Genomic DNA, 18251 nt, shown 5'->3' with positions numbered 1-18251 from the left:
ACAGTTTTGGCACAGTTAGGGACTATAGTGATGTTGGCAGTATAATTGCATTTGATTGAATGTTTCTAAAGCCTCATCCTCATATCCAGTATCTATGAATGCAATATCTGATGAAAATCCTCCTATACGTGTTAAGGATTATCGATAGACTATTATACGGCTTTCAATCTAGTGTAAGGAGGTGGAATCTATCTTTTCAATAGCTGATAACGTTTCACTGTATGCAGACTTTGAAATTCATGATTCCCCATGAAATCATGTTTCTCTAAGGTGACGAATGGCTGCAAGATAGAGGTCCATTATTTGGCTCAGTTAAATTACCACTGTGACTGTTGTCTTCCATAAATCTGTAAGTCACTGTGAATGGACTCTGCAAGCCAGAGTTTAATGGATATTCTGCTATAGTTTTCCTCCTTTGTACTTTGCTCGGTAAATAATGTCGAGTCAGCTCCTTGTTCACCATATTTCCTCTTCCAATGTTGAGTTGGATCTTCTTCTCTGTTATAGGTTGAGTATCAACAAATAGTTTTCATTTGATTTATCTTTTGTTACAAATGTCACAGTATTAACAAGCTTAGGAGTCGCCTGCTCTGGTACCATGTTGATTATCTAGAGATCACTGCAAATGTAATGGCACTGCCTGTTCAAGGTATGTGTTTTCCAAATGGCAGCATCCTTGTATTTATATGAGGAATAAACCAAGAGAAGAGAGACATATCCCATCTATTCAACAATATGATTAATATAATTGAAAACTGAATTTTATATATATATATATATATATATCATTTTAATTAATTTCTCTTTGATCTCACGGGTTTATCCTACTAAAGCTACCAAAACATCAACATCTAGAAGTGACCCCGTATGAATGTTTAACTCAAACACAAGACTCTGCATTAGATGTCTGAAATTCTCTTAGATGCCTACCACCCTTGTTTATCTGTTCTCTGCAATGAATGAGGTAAGTTCGATCAGGTAACAATATTCAGTGATTGCTGCTTGGGAATTAATTGCCAGAGATGAGATTTGTGTCCCACCTCTGCTGGAGACCAGAGTTTGTCATCTCAGACCCTTATTGTGCGGATAGACTTCAATCTAATTATCCAAGCATCTCCCAAACTAAAGCAGAATTTGCCATTATATGGGTATCCAACCCAAGATGGCAAAATCAGCTCACTCAACATTGGAAATGTTGTATTTTCGAAACCATTTTCTATCCTATTATGTGGACCAGGATTGACTCAACAAAAATTAGATTTATTTAGGTCAGGTAGGGCCATCATGAAAATATTAGATTTATTACTGCAATTGTTCCAAAAAAAGAGCATAAGTTTGTAGACAATTTGCCCTTATTAATTTCCAACACATAAATGCTGTCTTGTGCACTCAAATCAATGATCTTTATGTGATAAATGCATTCAAACTTTAAGAAAAAAACCCTCCATCCAAGAAATCAAATCTGAAAACTACATTGCCAAAGATGAGATTCGTGTCCCACCTCTGCTGGAGACCAGAGTTTGTCATCTCAGACCCTTATTGTGTGGATAGACTTCAATCTAATTATCCAAGCATCTCCCAAACTAAAGCATAATTTGCCATTATATGGGTATCCAACCCAAGATGGCAAAGTCAGCTCACTCAACATTGGAAATGTTGTATTTTCAAAACCATTTTCTATCCTATTATGTGGACCAGGATTGACTAAACAAAAATTAGATTTATTTAGGTCGGGTAGGGCCATCATGAAAATATTAGATTTATTACTGCAATTGTTCCAAAAAAAGAGCATAATAGTTCATAGACAATGTGCCCTTATTAATTTCCAACACATCAATGCTGTCTCGTGCACACAAATCAATGATCTTTATGTGATAAATGCATTCAAACTTATAAGAAAAAAAACCCTCCATCCAAGAAATCAAATCTGAAAACTACATTGCCAAAGATGAGATTCGTGTCCCACCTCTGCTGGAGACCAGAGTTTGTCATCTCAGACCCTTATTGTGCGGATAGACTTCAATCTAATTATCCAAGCATCTCCCAAACTAAAGCAGAATTTGCCATTATATGGGTATCCAACCCAAGATGGCAAAGTCAGCTCACTCAACATTGGAAATGTTGTTTTTCAAAACCATTTTTTATCCTATTATATGGACCAGGATTGACTCAAAAAAAATTAGATTTATTTAGGTCGGGTAGGGCCAACAGGAAAATATTAGATTTATTACTGCAATTAAAAGGGTGCTTTAGAGCACTGCTAGGCTGGCTGACCAGCCTCTTAATTTGGGCTCATCACAACAACAAAGGGGAGCATGACCCCAGCTTGAAAAATAATATTCAAAGAAGAAACTAATGAAGCATGCAAGTCCTGTTGCATCAATCAAAGAAGCCAGTCTTTGCAACCACACAAGTGCAGTGAATAACAAGTTCAATCAAAACAGCGCTCTTGGCAATTCTGCAAGTCTATCAATCACAGAAATTGGATAAGTTTGTAACTCATTGCCTTGTAATATGATGTATGCAACAATTGTTCCAAAAAAAGAGCATAATAGTTCATAGACAATGTGCCCTTATTAATTTCCAACACATCAATGCTGTCTTGTGCACACAAATCAATGATCATTATGTGATAAATGCATTCAAACTTTAAGAAAAAAAACCCTCCATCCAAGAAATCAAATCTGAAAACTACATCATTTTCCAAATTAACTGTTCTGCTCAGGATCATTTAAGCAAAATACATACCTCAACTACAAATTTCAGTGCACAGGCTGCATTTGCATTGCTGCTGACTACAATAACAATATATACATTGCTGATTCTCATGTAAAGGAAGGAGCATCCCCCTATTTGGCGAACTGGGCAGGTTCCGAGGTCCTTTGTCTGCATTATGTGTGATCTGAACGCATCAACCATATTTCCACTGTGTATATCAAGCAAACACACATCAGAAACTATTTACACAGTCTAGAGAAAAGATAGAAAGAAACTGTAAACCTAATGTCCCAATGTTAGCTAAAATGGCAATGCATTTTCATTCTCAATTCCATGTAAGCAATTGAAGTGTCACATAAGAATTGTTTACAGGAGCTTAAAGAAAAGAATAAAGAAGAGCCGTTAATATTGATTTAACACAATGTGTCACAAAACAGATGGTTAGAAAGAAGACCTCTTTCCATCTCAAAATGGCAATGCATTTTCATTCTCAATTCCATGTAAGCAATTGAAGTGTCACATAAGAATTGTTCACAGGAGCTTAAAGAAAAGAATAAGGAAGAGCTGTTAATATTTATTTAACACAAAATGTGTCACAAAATAGTTGGTTAGAAAGTAGACCTCTTTCCATGTCAATTGCATGGGGGAAAACAATTAAGCCAAGAAAGTAAAAATTCTACCAGGATAAAATTACAATAGCGTTGTTAGTGTATATGGCATGGTAACCCGTAAGATAATATAACTACGCAGGGAAAAATAAATAGAAAGAAATGTAACATCAGATGGAGAGAACAAGGCTTGAACATTAGAAGTCTCAATCAAATCCATCTGCAATATAAGGTTGTGAAGTAATATACACCCATCTAAGTTTGATTACTGCTCACAGTTCAAACAGGATAACAGAGTGTAATCACTATCAAGCAGATGACAGTAAAAGCATAACACGATTTCAAAGAGTAATGAACTTCATGAGAGAGCATCACTCAAGAGCAACCAATAACTGTCATCTCTCCGTATTGTCTAGAGTATTTTTGCTATGGCTTAAATAACATTTGAAGGAACCAATGACCATATTCAAGATTATATGTCAATATCCAAACACCCATGCTAAGCATCTCACCATTAAATCATCTATATGAGTTACAGTTTCAGATAGAAATGCATAAATGAAAGTTTATTTTTAGCATAAGATTGCATCCCTCCCATCAAATCACATATTTCAAGAAACAAATACAAAACTGAGCAACCTTATTAAGGGTTGCAATCTAATGCAAGTGACTTGATGTTCTTTCAAAATATTTTAGTTTAGAAGTGATTTAATACATCAACCTTCTGATGTATGCTACTGTCATAGTACCATTAGAATTCTCAAGTGCTCAAAATAAAAAATCCATTCCAGTACTTGATACTTGTAGTCTAAAACACATCTCAAAATAAATCTAGAACCTTAATCACAGCAACTAAATCTTGCCAGCAGCAAGTATGCATCCCCTATAAGTTAAAATCAACAACCAATTTACATTGAAATGTACTTTTATGTACTTTAGCCAAGCCCATGTGGTTATTAGCCTCAGCTTCTAATCTTGCATCATCATCAAGTCCTTGCTTGGAAAAACAACTTCCAATAAATTGCAGAATAGAAAGGACTACCACTTAAACTCTATAACCAATCAAAGGCACCCTATTAAAATATTGCAATGTTTATTTAATAGTCATCTTAGTTAGTCTTTAGTTTATTAGGTAGTTCCTACTTCGTCTTTAGTCCACAATTGCTTCATAATAGAAACATTGTCATTGCAAATCTATACAAGGAACTTTCATTTACTTTGTTTAATATAATATTGATTTGCCATAACATGTTATCAAAGCAACACGATGGGATTTCATAAAATTTGAGGATCTTCTGATTTGGAATTGTTTTCCGGAATTTTTCTTCAATTTTTAAATTTAAAATTGTTGGAGGTATTTTATGAAAAAATTGCGGTCCATCTTTTAAGACTTTCACCAAAACTTCGGAGCCCAATTGAAGGTTTTGATCATGTGATTTCTTAGTTTGAGCAAAAGTCTCTGATTTTCGAGGGTTGCATGTACTTGTGTGTGCTTGCATATTTTTGCATGTTACTTGCATATATTGTTTACCACACAAAGTTTCGTGTTTTGCTGCATGAAGGTTTTGTTTGATGGGTTTTCACAAATTTTCCCTTCAAAAAAAGTTGATGGGTTTTCATAAAAAATTTCCCTTAAAAAAATTTGATAGGTATTCATAATTTGTTTCCCTTTAAAAATTATTTTGGTGGGGTTTAAAAAAATTGTCCCTTGAAAAAAAATTGGATTCATAATTTTTTCCTCAAAAAATAAGTGTTTGCTCCTGACAAGGAGAGCTCTTTGGTTTCTAGAAAGGTTTTACCATTTTGTTCCTTAAATAAATATTTTGTATGCTGATCCATATCTCAGATTTTGTGCTAGCCATCTATTTGGTTTTTCGATTTTATCCTCAAAAATCATTTTTTGATTCTATAATTTGCAAAGTTCTGTGGGATTACTTTGTGGTTTTTCACCAGAGTTGCATGAATATGGGTATAGATATGGACATGTTTTAAAATGCCCAATATGGATATGTCTGGGTACAGCATTTATAAACAACACATACACTCTATAACACAGTTTTCTATGTTATTAGAGGATGTTTTCACTACTTCAAAAGCAATATTGACACATAAATATTTATAAGTTAGTTTAACACACTACAATATGCAAAAGTAATAGAGTTGCATTAGAAAATAACACAAAAAAATGGGGTGCTGAAATAGAAAATTATTTTATTTGTCCTTCTCATTTGGTGTAGGTTTTGTTTATACCATTTGAAAAAAACTAATTGCATTAATAAAGTTTTTTTAAATTAACTTTGGGAAGGTTTATGTCAAATCTTTAAAAACATCAATTCACATAGTACTCGGCACAGTTGGAAAATCAAGTTTTTTTAGTTAGACATGGGTACAACACTCAACCTATATACAAGCAGTATCGGATACATTTCCAAATTGGATATGGTAATACGCACGCCAAGGAGAGTCAAAAGAGTTTCTAGCAACTTTGGTTTTTACCTTTTTTTCACAAAAAAAAAACTGTGATTTGTAATCTTAGGTTTCACAATCTTTTCCTAAAAAATCATGATTTTTTGCAATTTGTTCTCAGGTTTTATGCTCTTTTGCAATAGTTAAGAGGGTTTTCTAATTTTTCCTCAAAATCATGGCAGTTGTTTTTGATGTCTCTCTAGCTTTAGGGAGGGAAAACTCTATTAGCCAACATCTAGTTGAACGTTTTGTGATGATTTTTTCTCAAAGTTATATAGGTTCTGGGAGGGTTAGTGGCAGACCCTTGTCTCTTGTTGAAGAGCACTCTGAAGAAGGCAACTTTATCTATTTTTTCTGGACAAATTTGGCTACTCTTGGTTACTAACATTCTACAAATCCATGGTGGGTCTCAGTTGCAGCATAATGTTTTGAAGAATATATGACTTCAAGACATGTATAGTCCTCTGCAAGCTAGTAATATAATGACCATTAAGGGTGGGTATTAAAATATTGTAATATTTCTTTAATAGTCATCTTAGTCTTTAGTTTATCAGGGAGTTTCTATTTTCGTCTTTAGTTCACAATTGTTTCATAATAGAAACATCATCTTTGAAAATCTATATAACGAGATGTTGTTTAATATACCATCAACTCACCATAACACCTTCAAGATTGTACCTTTCACTAGACCAAATAACCTTGGGTCAATTTCAAAAAAAGATCCCAGAACGAAACCAATCAAGGAAACTTGTGATGAATGAGATTACTCAATCACACAAATATTTCAGGAGGAGCTGCTAGGGTACAAAATTAAATACTTGTATGTGGACAAGGTTGCCATTTAAATCAGCACATGCAAATAAATGAGTAAGGAAATAGCTATATTATATAACTATAGTCGCCAAAAAATGTGGATATGGAGATGGGGGCAGGAATTGGAACAAGGCTGGGGATGTGCCTTTTCCTTATACAAGAGTTCCTGGTGACAATGAATTAAATAATTATAAATGATTGAAATGAAAATAGCATACAAGAAGTCAGCAATTGGGCCAGTAAAGAGCACAATGCAACAACACGACAAGGGGATCAAAATTCATTGGAGACATGCAATGTGGGAAAGCTGCTCATGTAAATTTGGTTGTAACACTTAATATCAACTGCACTCGGGGAGCTTATAAATCAATTGCCACTATTGAGCCTTCAAGAACACATTCAGGTTGATGCATATATAAACCATTCTCTCATAGGTATGTCCTCCCATTAAGCTTATTCAGGATAGCTCCATACTCTACTGGAACATGTGTAAAATTTTCAGAACAAACTGTTGTTGATGGTGTGCTGCCCCCATCTCCATATCCAGAAGATGTGGATATGGAGTTGAGGAAATAATATGGAACAACAATGTAGATGTGCCTTAAACAAGAATTCCTAGTGACCGTGAGTTAAATAATTATAAGTGCTCGAAATGAAACAAGTCAGCAATTGGGTGAGTAAAGAGCACAAAGCAACATCAAAACAAGTAATACAAAAAATCATTGGAGAAACAAAGGGTGGTATAGATGCTGCATGTAAATTGGGCTGTAACACTTAATGTCAACTGTTATCTTGAAGCTTATAAATCAGTTGTTATTATTAAGCCTTCAAGAACACATTCAGGCTGATACATATATAGACCATCATCTCATAGGTGTGTCCTCCTAAAGCTTGCTCAGAATAGCTCCATACTGGACTGGAATGCATGTAAAATTTTCAGAACAAACCGTAGTTGAAAATCTGCTGCCATTGAACTTGATTACATGAACCCAATGGCCATATTTGTACATATGATGTGTCAGTAAAACAACACAAAAGTATCCAACAGACAAAACACCTTAGTAGTTGAAAGGGAAAGCAGTCTATCTTCCAATGTGAGCTGTCTGCTGGTATAACTCATTTATATAATGATTTAGCAATGCTTGAATGCATTACTTATGCTTAGATGACAGGTTGGTGCTGAGCCAAGTGTGTCACTTTGAAGTATTCTCACAATAACATTCGGTCCACCACAAGTCCATAATAAAAGGATGAATGACAGATTCAACAGAGAATTAGACATTTAGCTGCACCCAAATCAGTCATTGATTCAAAGATGAAAAGTTAGACCAGGTTTTTCATTTTTTTAAACCATAACTTTGTCATATGGGCTCAAGTGTTCCTCCAAACATTATTGAAGAGTTTGAACCATTGGTAGGCATTGCACCAGATTTTGATCTGATTTTTTTAAGTTTTCCAAAAGTATTAAATGCAGATCCTTATATTCAGCACTTCATGCTAGATATCATAATGTGAGAAATTAATCGTTTGTCCTTGCATTCATACAAATCGTGTTCCAGAATGTTACTGAATTTTCCTGGTCAATAATAAATTTTATATTGGAATCCCCCATAGATAGCCAGAAATTTCAAAGGAAAGGCAATTATGTATGCAAGGCTCATTTATTTTTCACAAATGAACCTTTTTCATTACCAACAGAAAAAACCACTTACTTATGGCATTTTCTGAGATAGTCTTAAATCCAAAAGTCTCCATTGCCACCCAGGATCTTGTCGCAAGAAATTGAATTATGAAAATTCAAATTCCCAAGTCCCCCAAGGCCCTCTATTCCTTGATTTTGATGGGTCTGTTTTAGAATTTTCCTATATAGATCATTTATTTTTTGCATTTCCAACCAAAATGCCATCGTTGAATGTGTAGCCTGTAACAGGGGAAAACAAAACTCAAACAAAAGATGCAATGGAGATTGGCAAATCCTCTCCAATGTTTGAAACTTATTGAACCTCTACGCAACCATATTTTAAGAAGAATGTTCCAAGATAAAATTCCATCATGTATGTGGCACCTATACTTTTACAAGAATCTATACTGATCAAATTCACTGATGCAACCAGCTTACCAAAGTCAATGTTAGAGACATTCTTAGATCTAAATATGAAGTCCTCCACAAGTACTTTACTGAGTAAGACATGAAATTTAAGGCCCACTGATACTGTGGAACCCACAGGATTCCCTTGAATCCCTAATATTGATTTGCTATGAAACTTCCAATTTGTTTACTTTTGTTGGTTTTCAATAGAAATCTAGGCATTGCAGGCATGGACAGTTGCAGATTATAATAGAAAAAAATATGAAGAACAAAAAAGTGATTGAATGGGAATCCACAAATCCCTGTTATCAATAAGATATAAAATATCTTCACAGCTTACATGCCAGACACAATCTCAAGTTTTGAAAAAATATTGAATTAGGAATACCCCATATTGGTTGAAGATTGTAATCAATATTTTCAGCATGTCCAGCCAAAAATTCACTGTTGCATGTGCACAGTATCAAAAAACATACTGAAAGCCCAGATATTAACTGAAAGAAGATACCGAAATCCCTCCAATTATAATGATTATGCGAGTTTCTAAAAATCAAAGAGCGGACTGCAAGCAAAGCAGCTTATTGAATAGTTAAGTCTTATATTTGTGGGAACTACATTTATATAGCACTTTCAGTAGAAACTTCACTGCTTTCCATAAAAGATTGATTCAGAACAGTTGAAAAACAATAATGAAATTCAATTAGAATCCACAGCTGACCTTCTGTTGGTTAAGTTAAAAACTTAAAATAGATTTATTTTTTAAATGCTTACAAGCCCAGGAAAGGGTGCTTGTTGAATGCCCTATGATTGACTGGAATTGACTTCTTAAGTTGAAATGTCAAAGCTTATGCCATTGCACAGAAATACTCAGAACCCAGACATGGATTCAATAAATAGCAACATGTCTCTACCACTAATAAAAACTACAGAGATCTGACTAAAATTATAGTCAATTACACGCAGAATAAACAGATCTGGCAAAATGAGTTTTCATATTTTTTTCACTGTCAAGTGCAACTGCTAAAAATGAACTGCAGACTCCAGAAAAAAAATGGAATGGTCATCCAAAAATGCCTTATCTTTATTAAGATTAATGATATCTCCCAATAAATAAGGAGTTTGTCAAATTCTCAGTCCTAGAATGAATGGAAGCAACCTTCGTTGGCCTGATTATATTTTGTGTTGTTCACCAAAATATCATTATCATGTGTATATTGCAGCAGAACTCACTGGAAACCCAGCAACGCATGTGGTGGGGCTACAGAAATCGTCCCATTAATTAAAATTGATAAAAAAAATCGAAGCCAATACATGGCTGGCAAGAAATCCAACCTTAGATTAGTTGGAACGTAATGCTTTGAGCATTTTCAACCAATCTTTCACTATTCCGTGGGTAAATTGTTGGGGCCATAGAAGTAGAACTGACTGAAAACCATGTAAAGGATAAAATGGGGATTGCTAAATCTGTTTAATTGACTGAAATCAACGATATCTCCACAAAAGTTATAAGGGTTAGCAAAAGCGATGGATGGGATTAAATTGGTTGAAGCCATGTTTCAACTTAAATGCCATTGTTTTGCTAAACTGAGACAAAAGTGACTGAAAACAACAAGGGATTAAACAAATATACCTAGATCTTCTCCATTGATTAAAATTGAAAACATCTCTAAAAAGAGATGATGACCATCTCGGCCAAAAACATAACGAAGTTCCCTATGTTGGAATGAATTTAATTTTCTAGCATTTTCAACCGTCATTGTTGCATGTGCAACGGCTAAGGGCGCGTTTTTTGTCACAACCTTAACCAGACTGCCTCCAGGACATAGAGACCTTAAACAAGTATGAGTATAAATTAAGTCTGCCGCAATTAACTAGGACCCAAAATTCCATTCCACCAATTAAAATTAATGAGATCTCTAGATAACCAAATAACTGACCACACAGTCGATAAGGGCATTCAATCGGAAACACTGCACTGGTTGGAATTAGATTTTCGACAGCATTAGTATGTAACTCGCTGCAGAGCAAACTGAAAACCCAACAAAAAATTCAATGGGGATCTGAAAATTCATTACATCGGATTGAAATCTATTAAAAAGCATATGTTAATAATCTCGACAACAGATTAATGAAATCAGGATCTCAGCAAGAACGAATTGAACGGCGAATAGCCCAATTCGCTTGAATGAGTGCTCTTATTTTTCGACTGAAATCTCACTTTTGCAGACGTAAATTGTTAAGAGATAATTTTAAACACGCCAATGAATTCCTGCTGATTAAGATGAGACGGATCTTTACAATATAAGCAATATATTGAAATTTTAAGGGTATTCTTGCAAAATCTCTTGTACAAGCACAAAGAATCCATACATACCCGACGTCATCGCGGTAGAGACGATTGATGAGCACATCTCCACGAAGATTCAGAAAATAAATTGCAGACGCAGCCACCGGCATTTTGAAATTTCTTGTTCGTGCATTCAAAGTTTAATGTCCGGCAAACATGTGCATATGTATGCTGTAAACTTTTGTTTTCTTTGCGGAGAATGTCAATGCCTCTCTGTTCGATTTTCAACCCGTATATGGATTTCTATAGCAGTCCTCCCCCTCTCGATTTTCAAAAAGAACCCACCTCCACTATTCACTTTATTGAATATTGAAAGTATGTAATCGCTTTTACATAAACAGTAAGGGTAAAAAATTAATGTTTTATCGAAGGATTTCAGAATGTACTATGCTGAAATTTATCAATTGTATTTAAATTGTGTGTAGTTGTCTATAGTAGTTTTGAGTTTTGTTGAGTTTAATAGAAAGAAGTAATATTCATGTAAAGTGTTGTTTAACAATTAAAATAAATGTTACATATTTTGTTATTGTAGGTACCAAATATTGAGGATAGATTTATTTTATGAACATGTTAGATAAATAATTTCTTTCAAATTATTAAAAAATTAACATAAATTAAAACTATATACTTATAAAAAATATGAACAAAATGTCATAATTACAATTTATTTTAAAACTTTATAGTTACAAAAATTAATTGAATAATAAATTATTGTGATTGAACAAACATATGAAAAAGTTGCAATAAACAATCAATCACTTCAATAAATATATTGCGTTGAATTATTTTTCATACAATAAATATGCAAACTTTATAGCTCAAAAAGTATTTGAATAATAAAGAGTTATAATTGGACAAACAAATTAAAAAGTTGAAGAACATTGAATGTTATAGTTTCATGATAACTAGTATGGAGCCATATGAGATGCATATCAATAGCATTTAAATAACTAATACTCAAGTCATATGAAGTGCAAGGGAAGACTTGATCAAACAAATTTGATAATTGTTTATTTGTTTAAAAAAAATTAATCTATTTGAAAGTCTATAAATGAGTAAAATCATTAACATTTAGTTCTTAATATAAAATATTGGCTAGTTGAATAGTAGAATTGTTTCATTATTTAAAGTTTGAGTTAGAGTATTTTTTAGAAGGAAACATTGTTATATTATAATAATAAGAATGAGATTTCTTTTGCAATGAGATTGTTTAGAAAAAAATTGAAGAGTAAGTCTAATTTGTAAATCTTATTTTTATTTTGTATACATTTCAAATTAGTAAACATTAATTTAATATAAATACATTTGTCATAGCCATGAGAATGTCATCTTGAAATATATTATTTTGAGATGACATTGTTTCTTATTGTCTAATATAAAGCCAAATATATTTTTTGCTAGATACAAGATTATGCAATAACCTTAAATGTGAGGGTAATAGTTTGTATGTATTTGAAATGAATACACATAATATTTGTCATTGTGCTAAGAACTTTATTAAGAATTGTATTAAAATAGGTTGTTGTAGCCAATATTTGAAGAACTAGCTATGAAGAGTAGCTTTCTTAGATTTACAAAATCATTTTTTTTTGTTTATCTACAAAGCTTTGATGGAGTAATATGAGAAAGGGTGGGAAAATTATGGGAAGAAAGAAGTACCTTCGTCCATGAGAAAATAATAATGGTTAAGAATCAATGGTAAAGAATGAATAGGTAAATGGTTGTTCAAATCAATGAAAGACTATGGTAGTAACTACAATGCATGGTAATTGACAAGCTTAGTGTGTAAGATTAGTAATGACATTGTCAAACTATGAATTCATAGATCAAGAGATAGAGTGCATATGTCAATCTATCTATTAGAGGATTTGAATCAAGCATTCAATCTGGTGTGTGCATGTGAATTAATCATTCCTCTCTCAAGAGAGCATGGGCTAAAACCCATTCTCATAGTAAGCTATGTAGTTTGGTCATTCTTAATATCACATTAGATAGTGCTTGTTGCCAGACAAGCATCCATAGGCCTAAGGATGATACCATCTCATTTCCACATCGCATTACTCTACTACCAATTGAGCATTCATAGCCCTGATAGAGTTACCTATACTACCTATGTTTTCTCAACCTAGTAATTTTTAGTTAGTTGTCCTGTAGAAATGTAGACATTGAAGTCACTACTAGGTTGGAAACCATCTGTTTATCAAGCAATGACCTTTTGACTTTTCACTTACTATGAATTGTAGATCAACAAAACACTAACTCATATAATGAGGTCATCTTCATTTTTTATTTATAAATGGTCTTTAATAATTTACAGTTTGTGTCATTTGTTTGGTAGTCTTGTCATAAATGGCGTTGATTACTCAATTTCAATATCCTCTTCACCATATCTATTATCAATGTCACAATTTGTTGTCATAGTTTCCTCAATCTCACTTTCAATAGTATGAAACATTTTTACAATGTTTGTATTAAAGTTAAGCAATGCTAATAGAGCATCAACATTGATTTTGACATCCTTGTTGTATGGATCATTTATGTTGTGATGCGGAGCCTAATCACACTCAGAGGTTTATTTGGTGTGATTTCTCACTAGATTATTTCTACAGGGGTTTGGGGGTAGCACCCCCAAGATGGGGTCAAGGGGCAGCACCCTAGGTGCACTACCTGTTACAGTACAGAGTGGGGTTAAGGAGCAATTCCCCTGCAAGGGTTTTCAAGGGTAGCGCCTTTGAAGCCAAAAATGACCTTATATTATAAAAGGTGTCGACTACTATTTTTCTATTGGATGACTTAATCTAGCCCTAATATTGTCAGTGGTAAAAAACTTGTATAAAAAGGGTTAGGGTTAGAGATTTCATAATGTATGGTGATAATGTAACTTCTTGTGGTGATAATTGAGTTGTGAGGGATTGCAGATTGTAATCACTGGATAATAATATTATTACACTTGTTGTCAGTGGACGTAGCCAAGGGATTGGGTGAACCACGTTAAATCTTTGTGTCTTGTGTTCTCTTCTATGTGATCTATTATTATTTTTTATTGGTTATATTTGTATATAACTATTATTTATGTTCATGGTTAATCCTAATAATTCCTTATTTTGTATGCTAGTACATTTTCAATACAAATTCTATAAACATGGCAATTGTAATATTTTCCATTTCTATCACCTTTGAAATATTACTACATAGAGATCTTCGAGCCTAGGTCCATGGAAGAGTTTTTTCTATTGTCTTGATATCTTGGGGGAAATTGATTGGGTGACCACTACATTTGTATTGAACTCTATAAGCATGGGTAACTTGCAATTGTTGGAAACAATTCTTAAAATTATTTGTTGTCATTGATGTTACACAAATGTCAATATTAGTCGAGCAATGAAGGACTTGTAGTATTAACCAAGCAAATGTCAGTATTGACTGAGTAGTCGGGTAAAGAAGAACATTCAATGTTAACTAAGTAGTTAGTGAAGGATATCCTGCTTACAGTTTTAACCGAGTGGTCGGGCATCGAAAGACTTCTAGTGTTAACCAAGTGTTTAATCCTAGTATTGACCAAGTAACAACATAATACAATTGTCTAATAATTAACTACTTGAGGCCAACTATTTGGATGTTTATTGATTATTAGAAGGGTATTCAAGTCGACTCATCAAATCTTGTGATATATATGACAGTTCAAATAGTGAGGATGCAATAAGATAGATATGTGAGCGAAGAAAAAGGTAGGGCATGAAAGTGTAAAAGATAAGTAGCAAAGAACATCTAATCAGTAAGGATCCAGAGGTCAAGCCAAAACAAAGATCTGAATTTGCAAAGGTAGTTGTTTCATAAATCAAGTAAAATTGTTGTTACCTTCTAACCATTGTAATAGTGAAGAAATCTCTTTACAGAGTTGACTTAACAAGCATATTATAAATCCTCTAACAAAGTGACATTTCAAGATTGAAGTGTTTAAAGACCTCTAACCAGGCCACTCCAAACAAGGTGATCTAAATCCTCTAACAAGGTCATACTCAACAGTATGTTTTGTAACCTTTAACACGATTGGCTCCTAACAAGGCTCACTTCAGAAGAGTAAAAAATATTGTAACCATTTGCATGTTGGTTTTTCGAAATTGGTTTTCCGCGTTAAATCTTGGTGTCATTTGTATTCATGTTATTTTCTTTATGCTTTATGTTTCAGCAACTAAGTTACTAAAGGTTAAAATAGATTAATATTCATAAGATTGCTTTGTTAACTGAGTGATGATAAGAAATAGTTTTAACCGAGTTGGTCAACATTGCATTATCAAAGAAAGTTTGTTTTAACATCTAGGCACAAGGAATTATTTATGTGGTAACTAATTCATCCCTCCCCTCTTAGTTCACTCTTATTTTCCAACAATTGGTATCAGAGCATTTGGTGCTTGCAGGAAAGGTTTGAAGGACCCAAGCTAAAGATCAAGATGTCATACGGAAGGAAGATTCCCAAGCTTAATAGAGACAACTTTTTTAACATGATATGAATTAATGAATCTACACCTATCAAGCATTAGTGGTGTTGGTTTGTTCTACTTGGAAAAAAACATGTGCCACCACCTAAACCTATGATTGTTGAATAGATGAAAGAGGCAAAGGATTACAATATAATGATGATTGATATAGCTTCCTCTCTCAACTATTTTGAATTTGATGAGGTTAAAGACTGTCCTACTGCATTTAAGATGTGTGAAAAACTATAGAGTCTATGGAAGTGATAAAAAGGTGCAAAGAGATAGGGAAGAAATCTTGAGACGCAAGTTTAATCGAATGAAAATGAAAGAAGGCGAGAACATTGTCCAATATAGTAAAAGAATCAAACAAAGTATGAGTGCAATCAAAGTTACAGGAGGAGACATAATTGATGACCATGGTCAACAAGGTACTACGAACTTATCTTCCTATCTATGCAATTAGAGTTTCAACATTTCAAGAGATGAGATGCAATCCTAAAGATAATATAACCTTGGATGCACGTGTGAGAAGATTAACTGCTTTTGAGTTGGAAAACTTTGATAACTATGCTCTAACTTCTAGCAACTTTGAATTTGCATCCAAAGCCAAATGAACTCTTGGAAAAAAGGAGGAAACTCAAAAGGAAAATAGGTTGATAGTGAAGAAGAAGAAGAATCAGATGAATACCTTGAAGTCATTGAAGCCTTAATTGGAAAAAGAGTATCAAAAGGGAAAGGAAGATTCAGAGGCAAAATTCCATTGATTTATTTCTCATGTGAAGAGGTTGGCCATATTGTTGCAAGATGTTGAAATAAAGAAGATAAAAATGAGAAAAGAAACAACAGGTTCAAAGGAAAGAAAGACTTCAAGAGCTACAAGGACTACAAAGACAAAAGTAAGAAATCTTGTTACATTGCTAAAGATTATGATAGTGATGATAATGAAGAAGAAGTAGTCTACATTGTTGTTAAAGATGAATCTAATAATGAGGAAAATGAAAAGATAGCACTTATCTCTCATGTTAGCAAAAATGATACATGGATCATAGATAGTGGTTGTTTTCATCACATAATTGGTGACAAAACTAAGTTTGAGCATTTAAAACACCATGATGGTGGAAGTGTTAGATTTGGAAACAATGAACCATGCTATGTAAAAGGAAAAGGAGACATAGCATTAACTAAAGGAAATAAATATGAAAATGCCTATTAGGTTGAAGGATTAAGACATTGTCTACTCAATGTAGCACAACTAAACTATTGGATAGAATTCATGAATGACAAAGCTAAACTATTGGATGGAAAAGGAAACCTAGTTAGGACTGGAAATCAGACAAAAGGTAACTTGTTTTGCCTAGATCTCACTGAAAGTACATGTTCATTAGCTCAAATATAAGAAAGTTGACTATGACATATAAGGATGTGTCATGTTAACTTTGATAACTTGTTTACCATAAGCAAGAACAAAAGAGTAAGAGGCATACCAAATCCGAAGAAACCTGAGATGGGCATGTGTAAACAATGTCAAATTGGAAAGATGAGCAAAATAAGCTCAAAAGTAAGTCATTTAATTCTAAAGAAATTTTTGGAACTGGTTCATACAGATCTTTGTGGACCAATAGGTATAAAAAGCTACTGTAGAGACATATACTTCATTCTATTTGTTGATGACTATTCTTGGATGATGATTGTAATGTTCTTAAAAGATAAATATGATGCTTTTCAAAAGTTCAAATGGTATTTAGCTAGAGTTGAGAAAGAAATGGGGAAGAATTTGAAATACCCAAGATTAGACAAAGGAGGAGAATTCATCTCAAATGAATTTAATGAGTTTTGTAATGAAAAAAGAATCAAAAGATAAGTATCAACACCTAGAACACTATAGCAAAATGGTATAGCAAAAAGAAGGAACATATCCATCATGGAGTGTGTAAGAACACTAATGACTGAGAAAAATGTTGGACCAAAATGGTAGAGAGAAGCAATCAGCATAACAGTTCATACACTTAACTAAGTTCAATTGAAGAAACAAACAAAACACCTTATGAATTATGGTATGGATACAAGCCCAATGTTTGTAATATGAGAGTATTTGGAAGCAAATGCTATATCTTGAAAGATGTGAGGAAAGGAAAGCTTGATTCAAAAATATATGAAGCTATATTCCTAGGGTACTCCAATAAAAGTAAGGCATATAAATGTTTGAATCTTGCTACTCACAAAGTCATAGAAAGTGCACATGTGAAGCTTGATGAGTTTGCAAAAAGAAGTGAACAAAAGAGCAACAAGGAACTTGAAGACTAAAAAAAAATTGTTTGATATGAGGAGGAACCTGAGACTTTACCACAAATAGTTGAAACCGAGCAATAGCAAAGTGAACCTAGCAAATCACTGGCAGTACAACCCGAGTCATAGATAGAGGCACTCGGGTCATAGATAGAGGCACTTGAATCATAGATAAGGGCACCTAAGTTACAGTTAAATCAAGCAAAGGATCCCAAGAAAAATGAAAAAGATCATGGAGAACTAAGTGAACCAAGTTCAGAGTCGAGAAAGAAAGATCCAAGACTTGCAAAATATAATAGAAGACATCATGCACCAGAACAAATAAATGGAGGAGAGATAGATGGCATACTGACAAGGAACAAATTAAAAGGTACATGTTTTCTTAGTAAATTTCAACCTAGATCTGTAAAAGATGCTTTAGAAAATGAAGGTTGAATAAAGGCAAT

General features: G+C 33.5%; 1 protein-coding gene across 1 annotated transcript in view; it reads right to left on the bottom strand.

Annotated features, from left to right (window-relative positions):
- LOC149538266 (Clathrin adaptor complexes medium subunit family protein) overlaps positions 1-11248 on the bottom strand; it is a 114719-nt gene extending 103471 nt beyond the window's left edge. Inside the window, exons 1-2 of the mRNA XM_089799634.1 lie at positions 11069-11248; positions 2749-2926 (exon numbers count right to left, since the gene is read on the bottom strand). Coding sequence (XP_089655760.1) covers positions 2749-2926; positions 11069-11151 — 261 coding nt within the window. The 5' untranslated portion in view covers positions 11152-11248. The remainder of the gene's footprint in view (positions 1-2748; positions 2927-11068) is intronic.
- Between the last annotated feature and the right edge of the window lie 7003 nt (positions 11249-18251).

The sequence above is a fragment of the Cupressus sempervirens genome, chromosome 9 (assembly GCF_028749045.1).
Source record: "Cupressus sempervirens isolate cs-2001-9-10 chromosome 9, ASM2874904v1, whole genome shotgun sequence".
NCBI classification, from domain to species: Eukaryota; Viridiplantae; Streptophyta; class Pinopsida; order Cupressales; family Cupressaceae; genus Cupressus; species Cupressus sempervirens.
Note: the sequence above shows the minus strand (reverse complement) of the source record. Positions and strands in the feature narration are given on the sequence as shown.